At 36.3% G+C, this 22,928-nt stretch overlaps 1 protein-coding gene across 2 annotated transcripts in view; it reads right to left on the minus strand.

Moving 5' to 3' along the window:
• LOC306871469 (nipped-B-like protein A) overlaps window positions 1-22,928 on the minus strand; it is a 46,168-nt gene that overhangs the window by 14,763 nt on the left and 8,477 nt on the right. Inside the window, exons 6-28 of one of the 2 annotated variants that reach the window (XM_079419428.1) lie at window positions 20,801-20,955; window positions 20,647-20,702; window positions 18,516-18,885; window positions 16,367-17,080; window positions 14,101-14,265; window positions 13,479-13,646; window positions 13,087-13,158; window positions 12,901-12,984; window positions 12,468-12,568; window positions 8,990-9,076; window positions 8,643-8,874; window positions 7,881-8,032; window positions 7,700-7,780; window positions 6,135-6,235; window positions 5,905-6,031; window positions 5,706-5,788; window positions 5,480-5,612; window positions 3,050-3,193; window positions 2,860-2,946; window positions 1,235-1,452; window positions 1,021-1,123; window positions 828-926; window positions 574-720 (exon numbers count right to left, since the gene is read on the minus strand). In XM_079419428.1, the coding sequence (XP_079275554.1) occupies window positions 574-720; window positions 828-926; window positions 1,021-1,123; window positions 1,235-1,452; window positions 2,860-2,946; window positions 3,050-3,193; window positions 5,480-5,612; window positions 5,706-5,788; window positions 5,905-6,031; window positions 6,135-6,235; window positions 7,700-7,780; window positions 7,881-8,032; window positions 8,643-8,874; window positions 8,990-9,076; window positions 12,468-12,568; window positions 12,901-12,984; window positions 13,087-13,158; window positions 13,479-13,646; window positions 14,101-14,265; window positions 16,367-17,080; window positions 18,516-18,885; window positions 20,647-20,702; window positions 20,801-20,955 (3,679 nt within the window). Of the gene's footprint in view, window positions 1-573; window positions 721-827; window positions 927-1,020; window positions 1,124-1,234; window positions 1,453-2,859; window positions 2,947-3,049; window positions 3,194-5,479; window positions 5,613-5,705; window positions 5,789-5,904; window positions 6,032-6,134; window positions 6,236-7,699; window positions 7,781-7,880; window positions 8,033-8,642; window positions 8,875-8,989; window positions 9,077-12,467; window positions 12,569-12,894; window positions 12,985-13,086; window positions 13,159-13,478; window positions 13,647-14,100; window positions 14,266-16,366; window positions 17,081-18,515; window positions 18,886-20,646; window positions 20,703-20,800; window positions 20,956-22,928 lie in introns of both variants that reach the window. The other variant, XM_079419427.1, reaches the window with a different exon arrangement.

Consider the following 22,928-nt stretch of genomic DNA (forward strand, 5'->3'; position numbering starts at 1 on the left):
GCACAAAGCTTAGCCTATTGTGACTTACTGGATGGGAGGCGCACTATACTGTATGTAGCCTACTGTGCATTCATCAAATGAAAACAGCATCGATTGGGAGTTAAGAAACGATAATGGTTCATAAAAATAAGATCTATTAAAATAGAGAAATCGTTGTTTTGTTTTTTTTACCCAGCCCTAGCATATTTTGTTGGTTTTAGTGGCCTCTGCTGTAACTGCGGTGTTGAACATAAAAAGTGAAGCAGTCTCTGTTCATCTGTTCTCTTCATAAATAAATAAATGCATAAGCCTATATGCTGGTCCTCCAGGTTCATTATTAAAAATTAAAACGTGAACAAAAATAAAAGCAATTAAATGTGTTATTATAATTACAATATGAAAATTAAAATGATGGGTAATAAAAGATTATGACTGAATTTTTACGACCCTGTCCATCAAAATGACAGGCAATGTTAAAGTCTAACGCAACCTCTGATTTACATATAGAGATATTGCTCCATATGACAGTGATCAAAGCTTTACATTTTGCTGCCTTAACTTTCAGACAGGTACTGATCTGAAGTGCAGTCATACCAGTATCCTCTCGATGAGCATGTCATAGTACTGCTCCGTCAGCTGTGGTCGACTCAACACAAACCGTCCCAGCAGCTCGACCGCTGCTTCCCTCACACTGGTGGAGTTATCCATCAACCGCCCGTGAACACCACGCTGCATATCAGACTACACAACACACACAATCATACCACAATAACAGACATGAACAGTCAACTCTGACAGAATTACCTATAGTCTTGTGCTGTCAGTTTTAATTTAGTTGCAGTTCTTACCCTGGCCAGTATACTGGGGTCAACAGCCACCACCTCAGACAGACACTTCATGGCTTTGGTCCTGACAGCTATGGCGCTCTCCCCTAACACTCTCAGAATCTAAAAGAAAATACAAAAAAACAGAAGCATTTGTTAGACACATTAATACCAGGTGGAAACTGTTTTTGTCTACATTTTAGACCCATCTTCTCACCTGTGTCAGGTAGATGTCAAAGCTCTGAGAGAAGGGTCTGGTGGAGGCCAAGTAGCGTACAACAAGGCAGGCGTCCTCATAGTCCACAGTGTCTGAATTCATCCTGCCAAAAGATTTATTTGGCATTAATACCACAATATAACCCTTATAATACAGTCTTGACTGAGGCTGAGGACATTACTTAATTAAAGCAGAGATATGTGTGTGGTAATACCTGAGAGTAGCAAACTGATTGGGAATTGAATTAATGACGGAGTGGAGGAATTTCTTGCGAGTTTCTGCACGTTGCATGATGTCTCCGGTGGCCTGGAGTTCTTTGGCGTGCTGCGTGCCCTCCAAATCATCCTCCTTTTGATTCTGAGTCCTCATGGCCTTCTCAGCCTCCGTAGTGCAGTCTCTGAACCACTGAGCGATGTAAAATTTGCGTGCAAACTACAATACAAAATCAGATTCAGGAATGTGACATGGCAGATTAAGAGTAGAAAAAGGGCAAATTAGTGATATCTGTATGAGTAAAATGCTAATTTCGTGCATGTCTCTATAATAATAATAATTATTATTATTAAAAGCATTAATCATTACAATAAATTACAACAATTATTATTACTGATATCTGCTATCAGTAAAATGTTAATTTTGTGCATGTCTCTGTAATTACTTAGGCATGTGATCAGCTAGAGACAAAAAAAAATATACATTATATTGTAATAATACATACTATTGTCCTGTAAAAAAAATTAAATCAGCATTTAATGATCATGATAACAATATAATATATTGTAGTAAAGTACGCTATATAGAATTGTTATTATTATTAAAGTGCCAGCCAAAGGTTTGGAAACATTACAATTATTAATGATTTTGAAATAAATATCTTCTGCTCATCAAGGCTGAATTTATTTGATCAAAATAAAGTAAAAAACAAAAAAAACAGCAATATTGTGAAATATTACAAATTTTAATATATTATAAAACGTAATGTTATTCCTGTAATGCAAAGCAGAATTTTCTTCATCATTACTCAGTGTCACAAGATCTATTAGAAATCATTACAATTTATTTGACTCAAGAAACATTTCTGATTATGTCGAAAACTATTTTGCTGCTTCATATTTTGTGTGGAAATGGTGATACACTTTATTTTTCAGGATTTTTCGATAAATATAAAGTTTAATGAACAGCATTTATTTGCATTTATCAAATATATTAATTAAAACTGTTAATGCATTTATTAAATAGAAATTATTTTAAATGTCTTCACTCACTTTTTATCACTTTCATGCATGATGAATAAAATTATTCATTTCTCTTTTTTAAATCTTATACAAATGTTTCAGTGGTATTATTGTTTCCACAAAAATATTAAGCAGCAAAACTGTTTTTAACATTGATAATAATGAGAAATGTTTCTTGAACAGCAAATCAGCATATTAGAATGATTTCTGAAGGATTATTCTCTTAATTTAATGAGATATTACTATTTTAAAAGTTAAATCTCAAAGTTATAAAATTACACAAATGGAATTAAACTCAATTATCTTGGTACATTTAGAGCACCTATTTATTTATAATACTAGAGATTTTCTCCACCAAAGTTTACTTATAATTTTAAGCATAAACCTTTAGTGCAAAAGGTTTTTAGGATAATGAGAAACAAATTCAGTCACGCATGTCAAAACATTTGACTTTTGGTACTGTTATTTAGAGGTGTTATATTAATCACAGGCAACTTTAGATGCATTTTAGATTTTGACACTAGATCAGAGAGAAAGACGTATTGCCTGACCACAACTCAACATAAAGGCCGCAGGAAATGAAGAGCATCTGAGCTAGACTCACTGTGAGGGAAGGGTCTGTTTCTGCACTCTCATCCATATAATCCAATAAGGCTTTCTGCAGCCGCTGAGTCTCATCTCCCTCTGAGCTCTAAAGACACAAACAAAAAGCATAAAAAAACACATTTAAAATTGAGTGTTTAGATGTAGTTCACATGCAGCAGCATGTGTAATGCGCATACATGTGTGTGTACCTCTCTGATGATGCGGTCGATAGCTTTCTGGTCCATCCTGCTGGTGACGGCATCTTTCCTCAATCTGGCTGCTACGGTACCCAGATAATCCAGTGATGCCACTCGCAGTGCCATCTCTGTCTGCTTGTTACTGAATTGGTGAACCTAGAGACAGAGCATGAAGTGTCAAGAATCACTGAAGGAGTCAAACCTGCAAGTACTGTTATGATATTTTCTTTCATTACACAAATTGTGTTTTTCTTAATCTTTTACAATGCTATAAATCTTACAAATATCATTATTTATACAACAGTTCTTTCTGGTCCTCGAATCTGATTGGCTGATAAGAGTTTTGATATTAAAGTCCAACAGAACTCCAACAGCTGTTTCACCGTTTTTATAACTCCACTTGCTGAAGTTGTTGTATTTCTCACAGCAAGTGTTATGGCGGACACCAAGATCCACTATAATTAAAAAAAAATAATAATATTGTCTCGCAGTGTGTAGTTTTAAGAGTATTTTAGGCAAGAATGTACTTTGTTTGGACTTCAACTATGTGGTTTGTCAATAAAGATAATATCTATTTGAAAATTTGCTTCAACGTTTTCGGAGCCATAAGCTCCAGGGCTTCAGCGGACGTTCAGCGTTCATAAACCCACGGAGAGAGCACCTCACCTCGGCCAGATCTTCTGGAATTTACCACTGGCTCTGATGTGGTTAAACATGAGATATATTTCGTTTTGGGTAAAATTAACCGTCAGTCTTTGGTCTCAATCTATTATTTGTTCCAGAGCAAATAGTTTTGGCAAAAACTCATTTATGTAACTTATATCTTATGTAACTTCAATGCTGGATATCAGAGTACTGCCTTTGTACTTTTGACTGAATTGCCTTGCAACTTTTATGATGGCTGTTGTTTTTGTTTATTAAATATTATTATTCAATAAATAATATTTGATATGAATAGCAGCGCTGTAATCAGTAGTCACCCTTAACAGATCAAAGGATAGTACGAGCCTATCAGACATTCATACTAAATTCTTTGTGAATATGAGATTGATCTGAAGAATGAATGCTGTATCAGATGCAGGTAACGTTAACCAAGTGCTCAGTCAGTCCATCTCTCATAAATCTCTACTATACATAATACACCGCATTTAATACAGTAATACAACAAGCTTTTAATGAAGCAACTCAACGTTCCTTCTTTACTAGTTCTAAAGTGACATTTTGGAATTAGTAACAGAGGCTTATGCTCAGTTGTTAAACTGTCAACACAGAAGGGGGCTTTTAAAGGCACTCCGTTGTTATTTATGTATTTACACACTCATACCGTCGGACTGTTGTATAAATGCAATATCACACGAGTAAACGTGAGATATGGCTGTATATCGGCACGCTGTGATGGCCTGCGGCCTCATGTCTACAGCCGAGCCGATATACAGCCATATCTCAATTCTACTTATATGATACTGCTTATATATCAGGGGTTCTTAACTATATTTTGCCTGCTTGAACCCTTTTGACTCAAACACAATCAGTCATAATTTTTGAACAGTAAGATTTTTTATGTTTTTTAAAGCGATCTCTTCTGCTCACCAAGCCTGCATTTATTTGATTAAATTATTATTACTATTTAAAATAACTGTTTTCTATTTGAATATATTTTAAAATTTATTCATGTGATTTCAAAGCCTTATTATTATGTTGAAAACAGCTGAATATAATTTTTCAGGTTTCTTTGATGAATAGAAAGTTCAGAAGAATAGCATTTATCTGAAATAGAAAACTTTTGTAACATTATAAATGTCTTTATCATCAAAGCATCCTTGCTAAATAAAAGTATTAATTTCTATAATTTCTTTCCCAACTAAAGAATTATACACTGACTCCAAGCTTTTTAATGGTATAGTGTATAAGGTTACAAAAGCTTTTTATTTCAGATAAATGCGGATCTTTGGATCTTTCTATTCAAAAAATGTACTCAACTGTTTTAAATGTTGATAATAATAATAGTAAATGTTTTTGAACAGCAAATCACCATATTAACAAAATGATTTCTGAAGGATCATGTGACTGAAGACTGGAGTAATAATGCTGAAAATTGTAAATATATTCAAATAGAAAGCAGTTATTTTAAATTGTAAAAATATTTCACAATATTACTGCTTTTGCTGTATTTTGGATCAAATAAACGCAGGCTTGGTAAGCAGAAGAGAATTAAAAACATTAAAAATCTTACTGTTCAAAAACTTTTGACTGGTAGTGTTTTGTGTGCATATACACACACATATATATTTATTTTATCTAATTTCATTTATCACAAATCCCCTGAAGCTCCATCGTAAACTCCTACGGGTTCATAAGTATGCATGTGTTTTCATGTCTAGCACGGTCAGGGAAGTTAATGCTCTGTTGCAGATAATGTGATTGGCTATGGCTTGTTCTTACCAGTAATCTACCCAGCAGGCTCAGCAGTAATTCTGAAGCAGGCCACTCGGGTTTGTTGACCGTAGACAGCAGATCCTGCACAAAATTCTCAAACAGCGGCCTGTAGTCTTCCTCACCCTGTTTACTGCCACACCTGAGATGTAACAACAATACAGAAACATATTCTGAGTACTGCACACAGACATATACTTCATAAAGAAAAAATGGAAAATATGGATGTTCTGACTTCTTGAGGAAGACAGAGAGGAAGTTCTGAGCCGTCCGTCTGGCGGTTTCATACGAGTTGGTGATGAACACATCGTCATCAACCTTAAAAAAACGGATTAAATCATATTGTTAATATAGCCTGTAAATCTACACCAGACATTATGGCAATAGTGCAAATGTGAGACTAGCTCAAGTAATGTTGGGTGAGTAACTAGTACCTTCTTGTGATCGTCTTCAGAGTCTTTCTCAGAGGGCAGATGGACCACACACTGAATTAGCTGCAGGACCAAAGCACTAACCATTTGAATGTATATGGGCTCACCCTCAGCATCACTACTGTTCAACCTGAACACACAGACAGAATCGGCATTCAGGAAATGCTTGTGTTTATCACAGATCAATAGTTTAGGCAGAACTGCCATCTGAATTTAGGCAGTGATATCAATACCTGAAGTTCCTGAGGCTGCGTTTGCTGGTGGGCAGTCTGGCCAAAGAGGTAAAAATCTCCTCTAGAATTAACTGTCTATGCTTCTCGTAGCGAGAGAACACCTGAGACAAAGAGAGAAGTGAAATGCCTCCATTAGTGTCATGTTTATAAAAAAAAACAAAAGCGGCGTTCCAGATTTTAAGCCAAAAAGACAAAAGTCACAATGGGTCATTTTGGAAAAAATAGCCAATTAATTTTGCGGTTATAATGTAATTTTATAAATTAATAATTTGATTATACTAATAGCATTGTTATTTATTTCATAATAACATTTTGTAATTATTTTAATTTTGCCATAAAATAGGACGTAAAAGAAAAATGAGACATTCCTGACAGAAGAAAGGGTGAAAATGGCTAAATAGTTTTGTTATAATCTAATTTTGAAAATAATTTGATTATATTCATAGGATTTTATATTTTATAATTATAAATCTCATAGTAATTTATGAAATCATGCAAAATAGTTTAATGACTGGTGAGATGTAATTTGATCAATGTTGAAAAATGCTTTTAATTAGGGCTGCACGATATATCGTTTCAGCATCGATATCGCGATGTGCGCATCTGTGATAGTCACATGGCAGGATGTGCGATGTTTAGTATACTTGTCGTTATTTATACTGATTGTTTTCTTTGATCACACGCAGACATCATGTCTACCCCGGACGCGACAGCTGTTGTGTAGCGTCATGAACAGCTCAAGGTTCTCTACACTGGATGCGACAATGGAACCACTGCAAATCATTTGTGTCAGTACGTCATAAATAGAAACATCAGTTTACTGTCGGGGATTTGTCATGTCGCGCTGCGCTGCATCCAGTGTAGACAACATCACTGTTTCTAGTTCTATTGTATTTTGTCGCATCACACCGCTCGCGCTCATTGTAGAAACAGTGAGAGCCACACAGATGCACCTGAGCACTGATGCACTATTTGTGCCTGTAATGGCAAATACACAGCATGTGGAATTATGTCAAAATGCATGTCTCTGCAAATATCCTTGTAAACACAGTTGCTTATGGCTTAGGTGAAGGTAAACAACTGAGAAAGAAAATGAGTGTGTAATAGTATACTTGTTCACAGCAGTTTAATGTTCCTGCTTTCTGTGTCATGAATGTTAATTAAAAAACCAAACTTTTGTAGCTTTAACACAGATTTATTAGATTTCATTTAGGTGAAGACTATGCAGGGTTATTTTACATTTGATTATTTAATTTCTGTACCTGAATACTGCTTGACTTACCTGAAAAATACAAAGCAATTTTTATTTAATTTGTATCTTTGTTCTATTATATTTATCTATGCTTGCAATTTGATTATTTTCTATGCTGATTTACTCATGATTTTCTTTTTTTCAAATAGAGCTATTCAAGTCATTGATGATTTGTTTTTTTCATATCGCAATATATAAATCGCAGAAAAACAAAATATTGCAATGTGTGTTTTTTCCAATATTGTGCAGCCCTACTTTCAATGCATGATAAACCAAAAGCACAGGGTTTTGCTGCTAATATAAGAAAACATACCGCCGTCACCAGCTTTATGGCACACAGCTGCAGCTCACTGACATTCTCTACAAAGAAAGGAGTAATGCCCATTGAAGAGACCTGCAGAGGAACAAAAACACAGCGCGATACAACTTACAATAAATGCAAATAAACTATAGAACATTCAAAAATATAACTATAGAACATTCAATATTCCTACCTGCAATATTGTTGTATCGGTCAACAGCTGAATTTCCAGCAGCTCGGAGATGTTGCTGACGACGTCACACACTTTGTTATAGAGCATGATGATGACTCTCTGCTTGGCGGTGGAGCACTTGGCTCGCTTTGCTTTGGAGCTCAGCATGGAACCTGAAACCACATCAAGATGTTAGGAAGTAGTTCATTTACATTTACAAACAGATGACATTTCATCTTATTTAATGTACTGGTAATTTACAACATGAAGTAAACACCAATGTAAAATTAGTCAAAAAAAGAAAATGATCATCATCATTATTAATTGTATTAATAACAAATTTAGTTCATTTATAAAATGTGTCATTTTAATCATCTATAAAACCATTTAAAATTGCTCAATAAGATTTTAAATATAAATAATACATTTCTACAAACTCTGTCAGACTAACCAAATTACTGCACTTGGCTGATCTTTTACATTTTTATTTTAGATGTCAGACAATTAATGCAATACTTGAAGGGTACATCTTTCGTCATACATTTGTCAAAAAAATCATTCAGGCATTAAATCCAGTGAAAAGTTCTAAAGCAAAATCTTTTTGTGAATATTTTATGGTTTTGTACCATTTAAACACATAAGACTTGGTGTGAACAGGCCTTCAGCAGAAATTAAATGATTTTCAAATAAGGCCAAAAACTGACACTATGTATGTATGTATGCATGCGTGTGTGTGTGTGTGTGTGTGTGTGTATGTATGGAATATGAAAAATAAAATCTCACCTCCTTTAGGGTCGATTCTGTACACCGGATCATACTGTGGGTAAAGAGTATTTTGCAGGTGGTACTTAGTGTACTGCAGAACTCTCTCTATCACGTCTTCAATGTACACAGCTTTGGGCATGCGTGATGATGTCATGATGTTCAGTGCGGTCAGACATGCATCCGCTGATTTGGTCACACGCTCCATAATGAGATCCCGCCAGAGACGCTCTTCGTCCTCTACATCGTTATTCTGATGAAGACCAGAGAGAAGAGGGAAAGCACTGAACTACAAGTAAAGGCATCATTCGAAGTGTGAAAGTGTCACTCGAAAAACCAACATGATTAAGGAACAAAGTGATTTTTACATGGTTCATAAGTGTAGAAAGACTGGATCCATCCAGAATGTTCTTCTCCAGAATACTCAACAGTTTCACCAGTTTATCAGAAGGAATCTGGGCATTAGAGGAAAAAACAACAGAATGAGTTATATAGCCAGAGTGGTGGACGCAACAAAAAACTGATTTTATTTTCTTTTTTCACTCTCTGAGATTTCTGTGCACTATATAAATGTACTCTATACAAACCATTTATCATAGAGATGCACCGATTGCAATTTTCTTGGCCGATTCCGATTTTCTTTCTAAAAACTATAATTGACAGCAAACAAAAAATCTATACTTTTAATAATGCATAAAAACATTATTAAACATTACAATTCCACCAATCTGGACAAAGTTACAGATGTTATCTCATTTAAACAACTCTCAAAATAAAGTTCTCTGTGACTGGAAAAGAGGTAGAAATAATAATTAACGGTAAAGGAGTTGCTGTACTATTTAAGAAAACAAGGCCCGTATTCCTAAAGATTCTAAGAATCCTTTTAAAGAGCTCCTAATTTAGCTTAAACATTTCTAACTAGGAGTCTTGGTTTAAAAGTAATTCAGGACCAATCTGAGAGCAACTCTGAGCGAGAAAAGACAAAAACTTTTATTTTAGTGAGGAGGCGGGGCTGACCCTGTTGCTAGCTATGACACATTCTTTTGAAGACTGTGATTGGTTTGTTGTCCAAGGAGGAAATAATAGAGCGCGTTTAAGAGTAGGGTATATTATAAGCCTTCACTTTGAAATTACAGGCTGTCATACTTACTGTATTTTATAGGAAATGAACAGAGACATAGCCTAATAAGTGCTGTAATAGACCCAAATCATCACTGCTGCATAGTTGCATTTTTCCAGTTGCCAAATATGTTAATGTAGTGATTACGTCCATTTCTGGCGCTATGGCATTTCAGCACGGTGTCGGAGATGTTAGCGTGTCTTTAATAAGATCGGTCACAAACATGATCCCTGCACGATCTAATGTGTAGCGTCTTATTAACTCACTGTCATGCATTGTGTGCAACACATTTCTTCTCCCTCTTCATGTTTCGTCCATTTTCTCCACTGCTAAAGAAACTCTTAAGCCCCTTAAAAGTCCTCGTCCGTACTCCTAACAATTTTGGACCTTAAGACCTCTTTTAAGGGTTAAGATGCTTTCTGAAATACTTTTTTCTTTACTAGGATATTTTCATTAACCTTAATTTCATAACCTTATTAAATATGTCTTCTTTCACATCACATTCTAACATTGTTTCAATTCAGTCAGTTAGAATAATAAGAAACTATAGAGCTGTTACCATTCAAATGAAATCAGTATCAATAAACTCCATCTTTCCACTGCAGGAAACAGAAGCTGTATCTGAAGTGGCATTAGATGTATTTACACAGACTGTTTGATGAAGCTGGGGTGCCATAAATGCATTTAAACTGCAAAATTTTGAATGCATAAAGAATTTTATAAGATTAATGTTTTAATTTTTTTAAACATACAAATAAGAAATGTTGGGAAAGATCTGTTAAGTCCACGAGACCGTAGGACAGTGTTACTCATTGCGCGGCTCACCAAGCTTCAATTTCTGGCTTGCATGACAGTAAATAATACGATGATATGATCATGCAATCAATACAGATATTTCATAAAAACATTAAAAACAAGCAGGGCTATAACATAACCCATTAAAAAAACTCACACCGTGTCTACACTGGACGCGAGTGGTGCGACGCGGACAATAAAACCCATTATAATGAGTGATGTATATAGAGTGAAAATATAATTAAATATAGTTATATAGAGATAGATATATTAGAGCGGAATGATGGCTACATGCGTTTTTTTGCATTTGCCAGGTCAGCTGAAAAGCCACAATAAGCCCACGGATAGGGCTGGGCGATATGAGCAAAAATTCATATCGCTGTATTTTTTGGCTGATTTGCGGTATAAGGTATATATCTCGGTATTTTCTATGCTTTTGAATTTGGATTAAACAAATACTAAACAAATATTATGTTAAAAAAGGGTTAAAATTAGATTTTAACGTTGTAACATTGCAATCTAAAAACTAAAAGTTAAATTTACTAAACTAAAAATGAAAATAATAACGGCGTTCGTTCACTGAAGTCTGTGAAGTTTAGCGGAGAATTTCAAAGCAGAAGGCTCATGCGCTTCTGACAGTAAAATGGAAATATTTCCATGGCTTTCAAACATTTACAGATGGAGAATATACCTGTGAAATGTAAGTTATGCATTTAGGAAAACAGCACATCTCAAACACATTAAACAGCGCGAGTCTCTATCAGCGGCACACGCAGCCTTTCTGTCAGAGCCGCTTTAAACTGAAACTAAATTATAGGCTTCTATATCTTACAAGTTTTTTTTTAAAGACCTTCATATAAAATTTGTCCGTGTTTAGAACGAATTGTATTATGCACTTTCTCCACACTAGCTCAGTCTGTGTCCTCCACTGTATTCTCAGATATTGCTCATTTTCAAACTACTGTACAGTATATCGATATAAACGGTATTGCCTCATATCGTATCGCTTATAAAGAATATATCGATATATCGCACAAACTCGATATACCGCCAAGCCCTACCCACGGAGCGATCTTTTCAGTCCATCTTGATGAATGACGCAGAGGAATGTAAACAGGTGAACACTGACCAATTAGAGGACAGCTTTACTCACGTGACGTGCATAAACAGTTTGGTAGCGAACCAAACCAAGAAGAAAATGCAACAATGTAACAAATTAATCCCCATATAGGAACAAAGCAAACAATCTACAGGTCTTTATCTAAAATAAATTATCGTCAAATCTAAAGCACCAATACCTCTTGAAATTATAAAACTTTCTTGTACAATTTAAGACCTTTCATGACCTTTTCATGGAAAACTGGCTAATTCTGGTCACTGGCCAGATGATCGGTGCATCTCTAATTAATAATATTACAAAAAATTTCTATTTCAAATAAATGCTGTACTTTCAAACTGTTCAAAGAATCCTGAAAAAAATATTTTCCATTTCCAAAAACTGTTTTCGACAATGATACTACTAAGAAATGTTTTTTGTGCAGCAAATCAGTATATTAGAATGATTTCTAAAGGATCAAGTGACATTGAAGACTGCAGTAATGATGCTGAAAATTCAGCTTTACATCACAGAAATAAATTACATTGTAAAATATATTCAATTTAAATTGTAATAATTCTCCACAATATTAATGTTTTACTGTATTTTTGATCAAATAAATGCAGCCTCTGAAAACATAAGAGACTTCTTTTAAAAACAATTTTTTTAAAAATTGAATAGTGTATGTAATGCAACTAAAGTGCACTTAAACTTTGTCCAATTTTAGGAGGCCACTATCATACAGATGCTCTTTATACAAGTACTATCATATAGATTTCATGGGACTTTTAACAATTGCATAAAAGGAGTAGTATACCAATAATGTATCTCTTACCCTGCAGGTGATGCCCATCGCTTTTATCTTAGCAGATTCACTACCCAATTCATTTAGCTGCTGTTTCCCTAACAGCAGCTCCTGAGGGATCTCATCATCATCTAAGAACAAACAAATGTCAACACAGAATAGTCAAAAACTGAAAGAGATGGTACATAAAGTACTGCATGTGCCAAAAAAAACAAAATCTGAAGTACTACTAAATCTACTATTTTGCAAAAATTGCTGATTAAAGAAAAATGCTGATTAAAGAATAATATGTTCAAATTCAAATCATAATTTGTGAGAAAGTGTGATGTGTTACAGCAAAACAGACACAATTTTTGGAAACAGCACCCTAAAATTAATAATAAACAAGTCTTGGATTTAATTGAGCAAATATGATACAGGGTGGTAAATTCTACAAAAAAGGGCTAGATTGCCCTACCCTGACCATTAAAGTCCACATCCTCAAGATTCTCCAAGATGCTGTCAATACTCAACGAGAACCTCTTAAAAGTGGAAGAGTCCATCATTTCTACAGAAAAAAGTGGAAAAATACAGGGATTTAATGAGCATCATTCTGATGGGGGAAATGCTACGAAGGTGAGAAGGTTGAGAAAGAGGTGAAAGGGTTTACCTTCAGGTGTTAACTTAGGCTCATACGCTTTCCTCCTCTTCTGCTTCTCCTTCGACTTTAAACGCCTTGCAACTGAAAGGAAAATAAAAAATCTCTAACTCAACCACTAATGAACCATTTAAACACATTTCAGAAAAATCTCAAATATGATGACACTATAGCTACTCTAAGTTTTGGACCAGATCTTTGACTTCATAATTAAATGCTCAAAGGGATAGTTCACACAAAAAGGAAAATTATGTCAACAAAACATCATTTACAGACCTTTTTGGATCTTTTTTAATTGAAGGACAATTGTGGGTTTGCACTGACATGAGAGTGAGTAAAAGATGACAGAATTTTCATTTTTGGGTGAATAATCCATTTCATGGACACAATATTCTGTAGCTAACCGTCACTAAGGCTGGGGGGAGGTGAATCTTGGTCAGAGTCGTCATATCGGCCGCCTGAGCCTCTGCGTGCATCGTAGCTTCCTCTTCGATGCTCTCCTGAACTCCTTCGGTCGCGCTCCTCAAACTCCCACGTTCTATCACGCGCCTTCTTCTGACGTTTACGAGATGCTGGGCAGAAAACAGAGACCATAAATGTAAATAAAGTTAAGTAAATAAAATAAGAAATTTTGAAAATACCGTTTCAGCTTTTCTACGTCAATTTCAATTTTAATTCAATGTTACTTGCAGTTTCTTTGCAATTACTTGTGAAATTTACTAGCAATTTATGAGTGAAAATCAGGGCAAGGGGGCATTAGTTTGGTTAAAATTTGTACTTATTCTGTTGTTGTTTTTTTAATGGCTGTATTGGAGTAGAAAGTTAAGGGAAATCAGTCAACAAGTGTCCTGCATGCACATGAATTTACTACTAAAGCATCCCAGGATGCACCTTGTGAACTTAGATAAGACAATGTCCAGTTAGGTCAGGATTCATAAATAAGACCCAATTATTATTGCATTTGATCTATTTGGTGTTCCTCTTTGTGTGGAAGCAGACAGTTATCATTACAGTGGTGCTACTCACAGAAATCCTCGTCCTCTGAGCTGTCCTCCGCATATTTAGGCCTCTCATTGACAGTACTGCGTTTGCGTTTGTTCATTTTTACCCGCTCACACAGAGGCATGGTGGACTCGATCTCTGCCAGCAGCTCTGGAGGAAGATCCTTCAGCACTGACGGGTCTATTCCACCTGTGCACAGAGACTTACGTTAAACTTGCATTGCCTACAGCACACACAGGGTTTGAAATCCTCTCCTTTATATTATCAACTGTAATTGGGACTAAACAAACAACATCTCGTAATGGTCTTAAAGGGTTAGTTCACCCAAAAATGAAAATTCTGTCATTAATTACTCACCCTCATGTCGTTTCAAACCCGTAAGACCTCCGTTCATCTTCGGAACACAAATTAAGATATTTTTGATGGAATCTGAGAGCTCTCAGACCCTCCATAGACAGCAAGGGATATTACACGATCAAGGTCCAGAAACATAGCAAGGAGATCGGTAAAATAATCCATGTAATTTGGTCAAATAATCAACCGTAATTTTACAAAGCTACGAGAATACTTCTTGTGTGCAAAAGAAAAAAAAAACAAACGACTTTATTCAAAATTGTATCCTCCACGTTACCCTAGCGCCATTTTGGAGAATATCCGCTGGACAGAAACAGACGTATCCGCGCGGTGCGACTGACACAGAAGAGCGTACGCAGTTTCCGTCCAGTGGATATTCTCCAAAATGGCGCTACGCTAACGTAGAGGAGACAAACTATTGAATAAAGTCGTTATTTTTGTTTTCTTTGCATACAAAAAATATTCTCGTAGCTTCGGAAAACTACGGTTGAACCCATGATGTCACATGGATTATTTTACCGATCTCCTTGCTACGTTTCTGGACCTTGATCATGTAAGGACCCTTGCTGTCTATGGAGGGTCTGAGAGCTCTCAGATTCCATCAAAAATATCTTAATTTGTGTTTCGAAGATGAACGGAGGTCTTACGGGTTTGAAACGACATGAGGGTGAGTAATTAATGACAGAATTTTCATTTTTGGGTGAACTAACCCTTTAACAAGTTTAAATAAATTGACCACTAGGAATGTCAAAAGTACCGATACTTCACAATACAAGCAGAAGTAACAACCCAAATTAAAACCCAATTTAAGTAGCGGCAACATGCAACATTTCATAAATTTATACTTTAATAATCAGGCACCAATGTGAAAAATAACTACAATAACTACAGTAATATCCAAGAAGAGCAGAAAGACTGTTTTTGTTAAATTGGTCTGCGAATCTTGATCGTTTTATACAAAAAAATGGACAAATTCATAGGGCCATAAGTTTGTTGCAGGTGACAATAGCCTCATGCCAATGTGAATGTTTTCCGTTTTTTTGTATTTTTTGTTACGTACTAAAATCATATTTTTTTTTTACATTTAACTACTCTTGCATTCTTTTAATTAATCAATATTAACTTAACTGATAATGCTGTCAGACAGGAATAAATAAAAAAAATCTTAATAGAGAAATGTTGAATAAATGAGTATGTTCAAAAGCATGTTAGATTTTACTGTGGAAAATAAATGTAACATTATAGTGTGATTTCGTGAGTGACCATTGCTGTTTTTTATAAACAAACATTTTATTTATATTTGCAAATAAAATGCAAATATTGGAAGAAAAATTTAAAATGTTACATAAACCCAAATATATAAACAAAACCCAAAAGCTAATAAAAACGACAAAAGCACATAAAATTACTAAAACAAAAAAGAAAAATTTAAATGAAAAGCAGAATTATAAACAGCTCATTCAAAATATGAATAATGTAATAGTACTGTAACTGATCATGACAATCGTATCAACAACTGTAAAAAAAAAAAAAAAAAAAAAAAAAAACACATACCAGTTACTAATTATTTAACATTACTTTTATAAGAAATTGCTGTTCTTCCTTTTTGTATTCTATAATTCTAACCCATTTACCAACAACAAATCTGGCTATACAAACGAGACACTATTTCAAAACATACGACAACCTCTTATAAGAGCCATTTCAACAATGCACAAAAAAAATTAATAAATAAATAAACACCAAATTGGTAACAGTTCAGCTCTTACCAGCTGGAAAAGTCAAGGAACATTTTGCATAACTACCCTTTTACAAGCAGCCAAGTAATATATCTCCCTGCCTGGCTGTTCGTTCAATTCGAAAGGAAAAACCTGTTCTCAGAGCGGGAAACAGTCATTCAAACAGGAAAGAGCAAAGATAAAAGGAGTTCCCCTACCTTTCCCAGATCTCCCAGAGGAGAGCCTGTTCTTGCCAGACTTGGAGCCACGCGAGTCTCTCTCCCTCATGAGCCTCTGAACTTCATCGATGGAGAGTTTCTGCAGAACGACCACAGGCTTGACAGTCTTCTTCACATCCACCTCAGGTTCCAGTCTCTCCAGCCGCACACACGGCTGCTTCCAGCCTTCTGGAATATCTCCTGCTCCGAGATCTTTCCTGATTTTGGGAATGGTGAAATTTTTAAACACTCCCGAACTGGTGTTTTCGCCCAGCATGTACGGAAGAAGCTCTGCTGGTTTACTCCCCGACTGAGCCGCACACTGCATGCCGACATCACCGTGCCGACCCTCAGGTCTGTGTTTTTGCCGCGGGGTATCAGGCTGATGCCGGTGTTCTGGAGCATGGTCATGCTTGTGTTTGAGGGCCTTCGGAGTGACCCCTTCCTGTGGCTCCTGAGGCCAGCGCTGAGCCTCGCTGGCGGGGATGGGCATGCCCATGCTGGCGTCCTCCACTCTGCCCACTTGCTCCAAGCTCACTTGCAGGCCTGGGCGGCTGGCGCTGGTGCCAGCGGCGCTGGCCTCCTGGGGGGCGAGCCTGTGCCCTGCGTTAGCCCCTCCTCCTCCACCTGGAGCCCCAGAGCCTGAACCAGCTGTGCCAGCTGCACCAGGCTCCTGCGGGTGAGAGTCCTGTTTGCGCTTCTTCAAAGGCTTATCTACAGAGAGAAGAGATCAGATTCATAATTTTTATTATGAAAGTTGAGGGAGTGTTCTTATTAACGAATATAATGTCAAAACGTGGGTCTTTATGGCATAACAGGCTTAATAACTAAATTTTCTTTTCACAAAACACAATTTATGTTTTCTTTCTTTTGCTTAAGCATTGAAATATGATTCAGATATTTAACTACCATTTAGATTAATATTTTTAATTATTTTGATAAGAAAGTTTAGAGGACGCGAAGTGGGAGAGAGAGAGGGGGGTGGGATCGGGAAAGGTCCTTGAGCTTGGATTCGAACTCGGGACGCCCGTAGCGCAATGGCGCTTTATGTCGGTGTGCTGCCCATGAGGCTATCAGCACCGACAAGTCTGGGTTTTTAAAAGAAATTAAAACTTTTATGCAGCAGGAAAGCATCAAGTTGAATAACAGTAAAACAGTGACAGTAAAAACTTTTTGGTAAGTATTGTAACCAAAAATATATATTTCAAATTAATGCTGTTCTTAAAAACTTTCAATTGATAAAAAATCCTGAAGAAAAATTACCATGGTTTTCACAAAAATATTAAACGGCACAACTGGTTCCAACATGGCTAATAATCAGAAATGTTTCTTAAGGAACAAATCAGCATATTAGAATGATTTCTGAAGGATCGTGTGACACTGAAAACTGTAGTAATGATGCTGAAAATTAAACTTGCAATCACAGGAAAAAAATCACATTTTTAACATACATTAAAAGTAGGGATGGAGCAAAATGAAAATTCTGGGCCCAAACCGAAAATTCTGGTTGCACTGAAATTTGAAAGCGAAATTTGAACTGAAAGCGAAACCGAAAATGCTGTGGTACATGAGTGGTACATAAGCGGAACACATTCCACAACAGAATATTGAGCGGAGCATCAAACCACGCAATGACTAGAAGAGTGAAACCTGCGTGCTGAACACTGCTGGGTGGGGCGGGGAGTGCCATGTATATTATTATTATTATTATATATACACATTATTATATTTTCGGCTCGTATTTTTGGCCATTTTTCTCTTTCGGCCAAAGACCGAAAATGTCATTTTCAGCAGCTGAAAATTCTGTGCATCCCTAATTAAAAGATTTTCTTAAAATGTAATAATACTTCAATATATTGCTATTTTTACTTTATTTATTAACAAAAAAAATGCAGCCTTGTTGGGCATAAGACACTTTGAACGAGTGTACAGCTAAACTGTTTGCTATACTGTGTTCAGCTAAAGTGTGTTCAGCCTGAATATGTCTCAGAAAGGGGATATTAGGGATGACTGAATTATTAATAAGTATATTCCATAACATAAAAATAATAATCTGCATCTATCGTGTATGTATACTATATTCATCAGTCAAGTTTCTATATCAGTGCACATATCCATTTTGGAGACTGTGTGTTTACAGACATCCTACCTTTATCCTGCACCTCTTTAGCGCCACGGTCCGTTTCCATGGCCGCTTCACTTTCCATCCTTTCTATTGCAGCAAGAGCCTCCACAAGCTCTCCTTCTGGGTCCGAACCGGGGTACATTCCCCCAAGCTCCACCTCTGCTGGCCTGGTCCGTGACTGCCTCAGGATCAGCTTAGTGGGGTCTTTTGCCGGAGAGCCCACAATATCATACACCGCAGCCTTATCGGCCGGGTCCCGCTCTCCCTCGTTGGGCTTCAGACCGCGCTGCTTGTCCGGGGAGCTCAGATGCATTTCTTGAGCCCCGTCGCAAGGAGGAGTGTAAGGTGGAGATGACTGTAGTATGTGAGACGTGAAACCTGCCCTCATTTGATCCTAATGGTTTTCAGAGAAATACACAATCAGAACAGCTTCTTAAAAGAAAAGTGGTTGACCAAAATGTAAATTTTTGTTTTGATGGCCAATGCCGATATCCGATATATATGTAAAATATATTAAAAAAAAAAAAAAAAAAAAAGTTTAAACTAAATTTAAAATAGTCAAAAGTATAGTAAAATACATGCATTGTAATTGTTGAAATTAAATGTATATTTATTTTACATCACATTTACGAAATTAGAAATCATTTGAAAATTAATATTGAAGCAACATCCTGAACTTAAAAAACAAAAAAGCTAATAAAAAAGATTTGATGGTAAATTTGTGATACTGTAATCCTATTATAGAATTATAACCAACAGTGCCATGGAAATACTTTTTTTTTTCTTTCCAAATCAATCTGCTATATAAAGCTAATATATATATCATAGTAAAGATGCATCGCACCTGCTAAAATTTAATATATATTTATTTCCATATTTAAACATTATATTTTTGTATTCCATTTACTTTGTTTAACAGAATGGGAGCTCCATGTAGAGGGCTGCATTGGGTTTGGGCTCCCGCGGGACCCAACGCAAATCTCGCAGGAGCAGGCGGTTTTACCTTTGCTGCAGGCGGGAGTGGGCGGTCAGAAAATTTTGCGGGAGACCCGCATGGAACGGTGAGATTTGGTGTGTAATAGAAAAGGAGTCAACACATTAAATTGAGAAGAAAATTAAAGCGGCTGTTTATTTGACAACAGCAAAGCAAGATAAGGCAAGTCAGACATCTGGAAACAATTCTCAATTGTCACTGAAAAAAATGGGAAAGAGTTAAACTTAAGTTGCGTGCACAAGGACATAAATCTGGCACCTCTGCCCTGAGACGGCACACCTATTTTCTAAGTTCTATGTACTCAAGTTAAAGTTATTTAATATTTTGCTTTGGTTTATTTAGCTTACATAAACTGTTTGTTAACAGTTGGTCATTGCACACAGAGTCTGAAATTTGTGCGTGTGTTTTTCCGGGGGTTTTTTTCCATATTCCTCATTCTATCATAATGCATGCTATGGATGCGAAAATGCAGAAATCGAACCTGATGAGAATTTTTTTATGACGGACGAAAGTTTCGGAGGCAATGTGTAAACATGATTGACATAATGAAAGGTCGTATTTATTTTTTAACGTGCGAAAATTTCGGACTGGGTGTGCAATGTCCTTTGAACTGTTTGTTTAGTAAATCGATTGGTGCTTGTGTATCAAGCAGTAGGCTACTTTTAAAAACTGAGGTGCTGCTATTTGTGCTTTTGTTTTAACGGTTAATGTTTTATAACATTAATAAAAAATACCCAAAGTTGTCGTCACATGTGGTGCTTTGGTTTAGCATTAGTTAATCTTATTTAAACGCAATCATGATTAAAGCCTGCTATTCTGTATGTTAAGTTGAATGAATATTTGAGTATTTGTGTAGCCGACATTTTCACAAGCTCTGACAGAAAGTCCACAGGAGCGGGCGGGAGTGGACACAAACATTGCGGGCGCGGGTGGGAGTGGAACACGCAGGTTGCGGGAGCAGGCGGTCCTGGTCAGAAATTCCGCGGGAGCGGGTGGGTGCGGGTTTAAGAAAACAGTCCTGCGCAGGGCTCTAGCTCCATGCACACATGTGCTGGCATTCTCAGCGCTGTCAAAATACAAGTCCCACTTCTGCCACATCAGCCAAACAGAAAAACTGGCAACTGTTGGTCGGCTATTAATGTAGAACAGACTTTTAAATACCTTATTCTCGTGAACGTTTCTCATGCCTCCTGGAATCATCGGGCTTGCTACTGAACCTGGAAAAAAACAAAGTTTAAATAAGCCAGAAAACAGAAAGGTCTCGATCAATGGAAGAGATGTATAGATCTGCCAATGTGTGCATCTTCATACAGACCTTGCTGTAGGTGCTGGTGTTGACTGTAGGCTGGAGGGTGTGGGTACTGTCTGTAGCCGGCAGCAGGGCTCTGAGGGGCATACGGGCTCGGCACTGGGCTGCCCTGCTGAGGCAGAAACCGTCCACCAGAGCCAGACTGCCCCGGCACAAAACGCCTATCATAAGGAACAGGAAGGGACATGGTCAACACGGATTCGTTTAAGGAATACACAACATTTTAAAATTCAAATATAGAAAAATAGAAAACAGTTATTTTAAATTGCACTGTGTTATATATGAAATACATAAATTGTAATGTGCAAATTAAATTGTAATTTTGTCTAAAATCTAATACTAATAATAAATATAAATATTGTAATTATTATAAATTCTAAAACAATTGCAGTTATTTATAATGAAGTTATTACTAAATAAAATTAAACAAAATAAGAAATGTTACTATTGCAATATTTAAATGTAAAACGTTACACCAACAAGCTGTTATTTTATCTGAAAGCTACACAGAGCTCTTCAGGTTTCTCTTTACAAGCCTGGAAAGATGGTTGGCGCAAGTTGTGTTCTCAAATGCATGTTATAAGAGACCCAAAGTCAGAGCAGATGTGTAAAGAAGTATTTGTGAAATGAGCCTCACTAAGGCACAGAAAACAGCGGATTATGAGCTGCTCGCATGAAATAGTGTACAGTGCTTGGTAACATGCAACGCATTTATTTAATTCAATCGCAGCCTTTGCAATTTGATATTCGTGCTATGCAACAATAAAATCTCAGGTTTGTATGATTAATCATGACATTTATATCTGTTTTTTCCTAAGCACAGCATTAATGGGTTAATACTAGGGCTGTCAACTTTAGTCGTTTAGTCGACTAATCGGTCGATGCCGTCTTGGTCGACTGACATTCTCATTGGTCGACCAGTTGCATAATTTTTATTTTTTTCACCAATAAAGAAATTTTCATTGATTTACTCCTTGATATTTATTCCTTTATTAGCAGTTATATATTACTGTATTCTAAATATAATTAGCCTATGTTTTATCCCCAACTTTAAATGCTTTAATTTAGGCTATTTTATAACAGCGCCACAGTTTAGCGCACCACGAACACTCGGGAACCGCACCTGTGGCTGGCTGCACTGCTGCTTCGCGCTTAGTAAGGAATATAGGATTGTGTTTTCTTATGTTTTTGTTTTTATTTGTACACTTGACGCGTTTGAAAATAGCCTAAATAATGTAACAAAACGAAAATAAATCTATAGGCCTTCCTACTATACAGCCTATTATTTAGGGTTGTTTTTTAGGCTATTTGGGTTTTTTGTGTGTTTGTTTTAAAACGCCTAGATCGGCTGGACAAAAGTTAACCCATAGCTTTGAAAGTAAAGAAGAATATACAGCCTGTATAAACGAGAGCTTTTGTTAGGATTTGTCATTATTTGGCAGTTTTAGCAGTTATATTTTTTGTAGCGTGTGGTGTGGTCAGGTGCGCGATTGTGACTGTCACTATAGACCTAGGACAGAGCTCCTCACTTAATCACTTAATTTTCAAAGAATTGTATTATTATAGTTTTATATAGTGATGTTTTTCGTTGTTGTTTTATAAATGCTCTATGAAAATTGTTTAATAAATGTTCAATCAAAATGCAAAACATCACGTCTTTTTTTTTTTTTTTAGTCGACTGATCGTTGCGCAGGACAGGACTTTGGTCGACTAAGCATTTCTTTGGTTGACTACAGCCCTAGTTAATACCAAATCAAATACATATTAAATCACACACATTATTATAAAACATACTGCATGATCATAGGCGTAATTTACGGGTGGGACGGGTGGGACATGTCCCCACCACTTTTTACCAGGCTCGATATTGTCCCCACCACTTTTAAAAAGTAACTGAAAAATAGATTGCGTAAGGTATATATTAAAGGAAAAGCACCATCTACAAATCGTCACTCTTCATAATCTAATCCATTCATTTAACACATTTTTCCGCCGGTCAGACGCTTTTCAACGTCCTCAAAGATGAATATTAAGTCTCGTTGTGAAACTATCGCGAGATATGCGATATGCGTCATGGGATATGTAGTTTCCTTTCCGTATAATTAGTCTACAGATCCTGTACCTTTCTTTTTAC

This window comes from Barbus barbus (genome assembly GCF_936440315.1).
Source record: "Barbus barbus genome assembly, chromosome: 6".
In the NCBI taxonomy this organism is placed as follows: domain Eukaryota; kingdom Metazoa; phylum Chordata; class Actinopteri; order Cypriniformes; family Cyprinidae; genus Barbus; species Barbus barbus.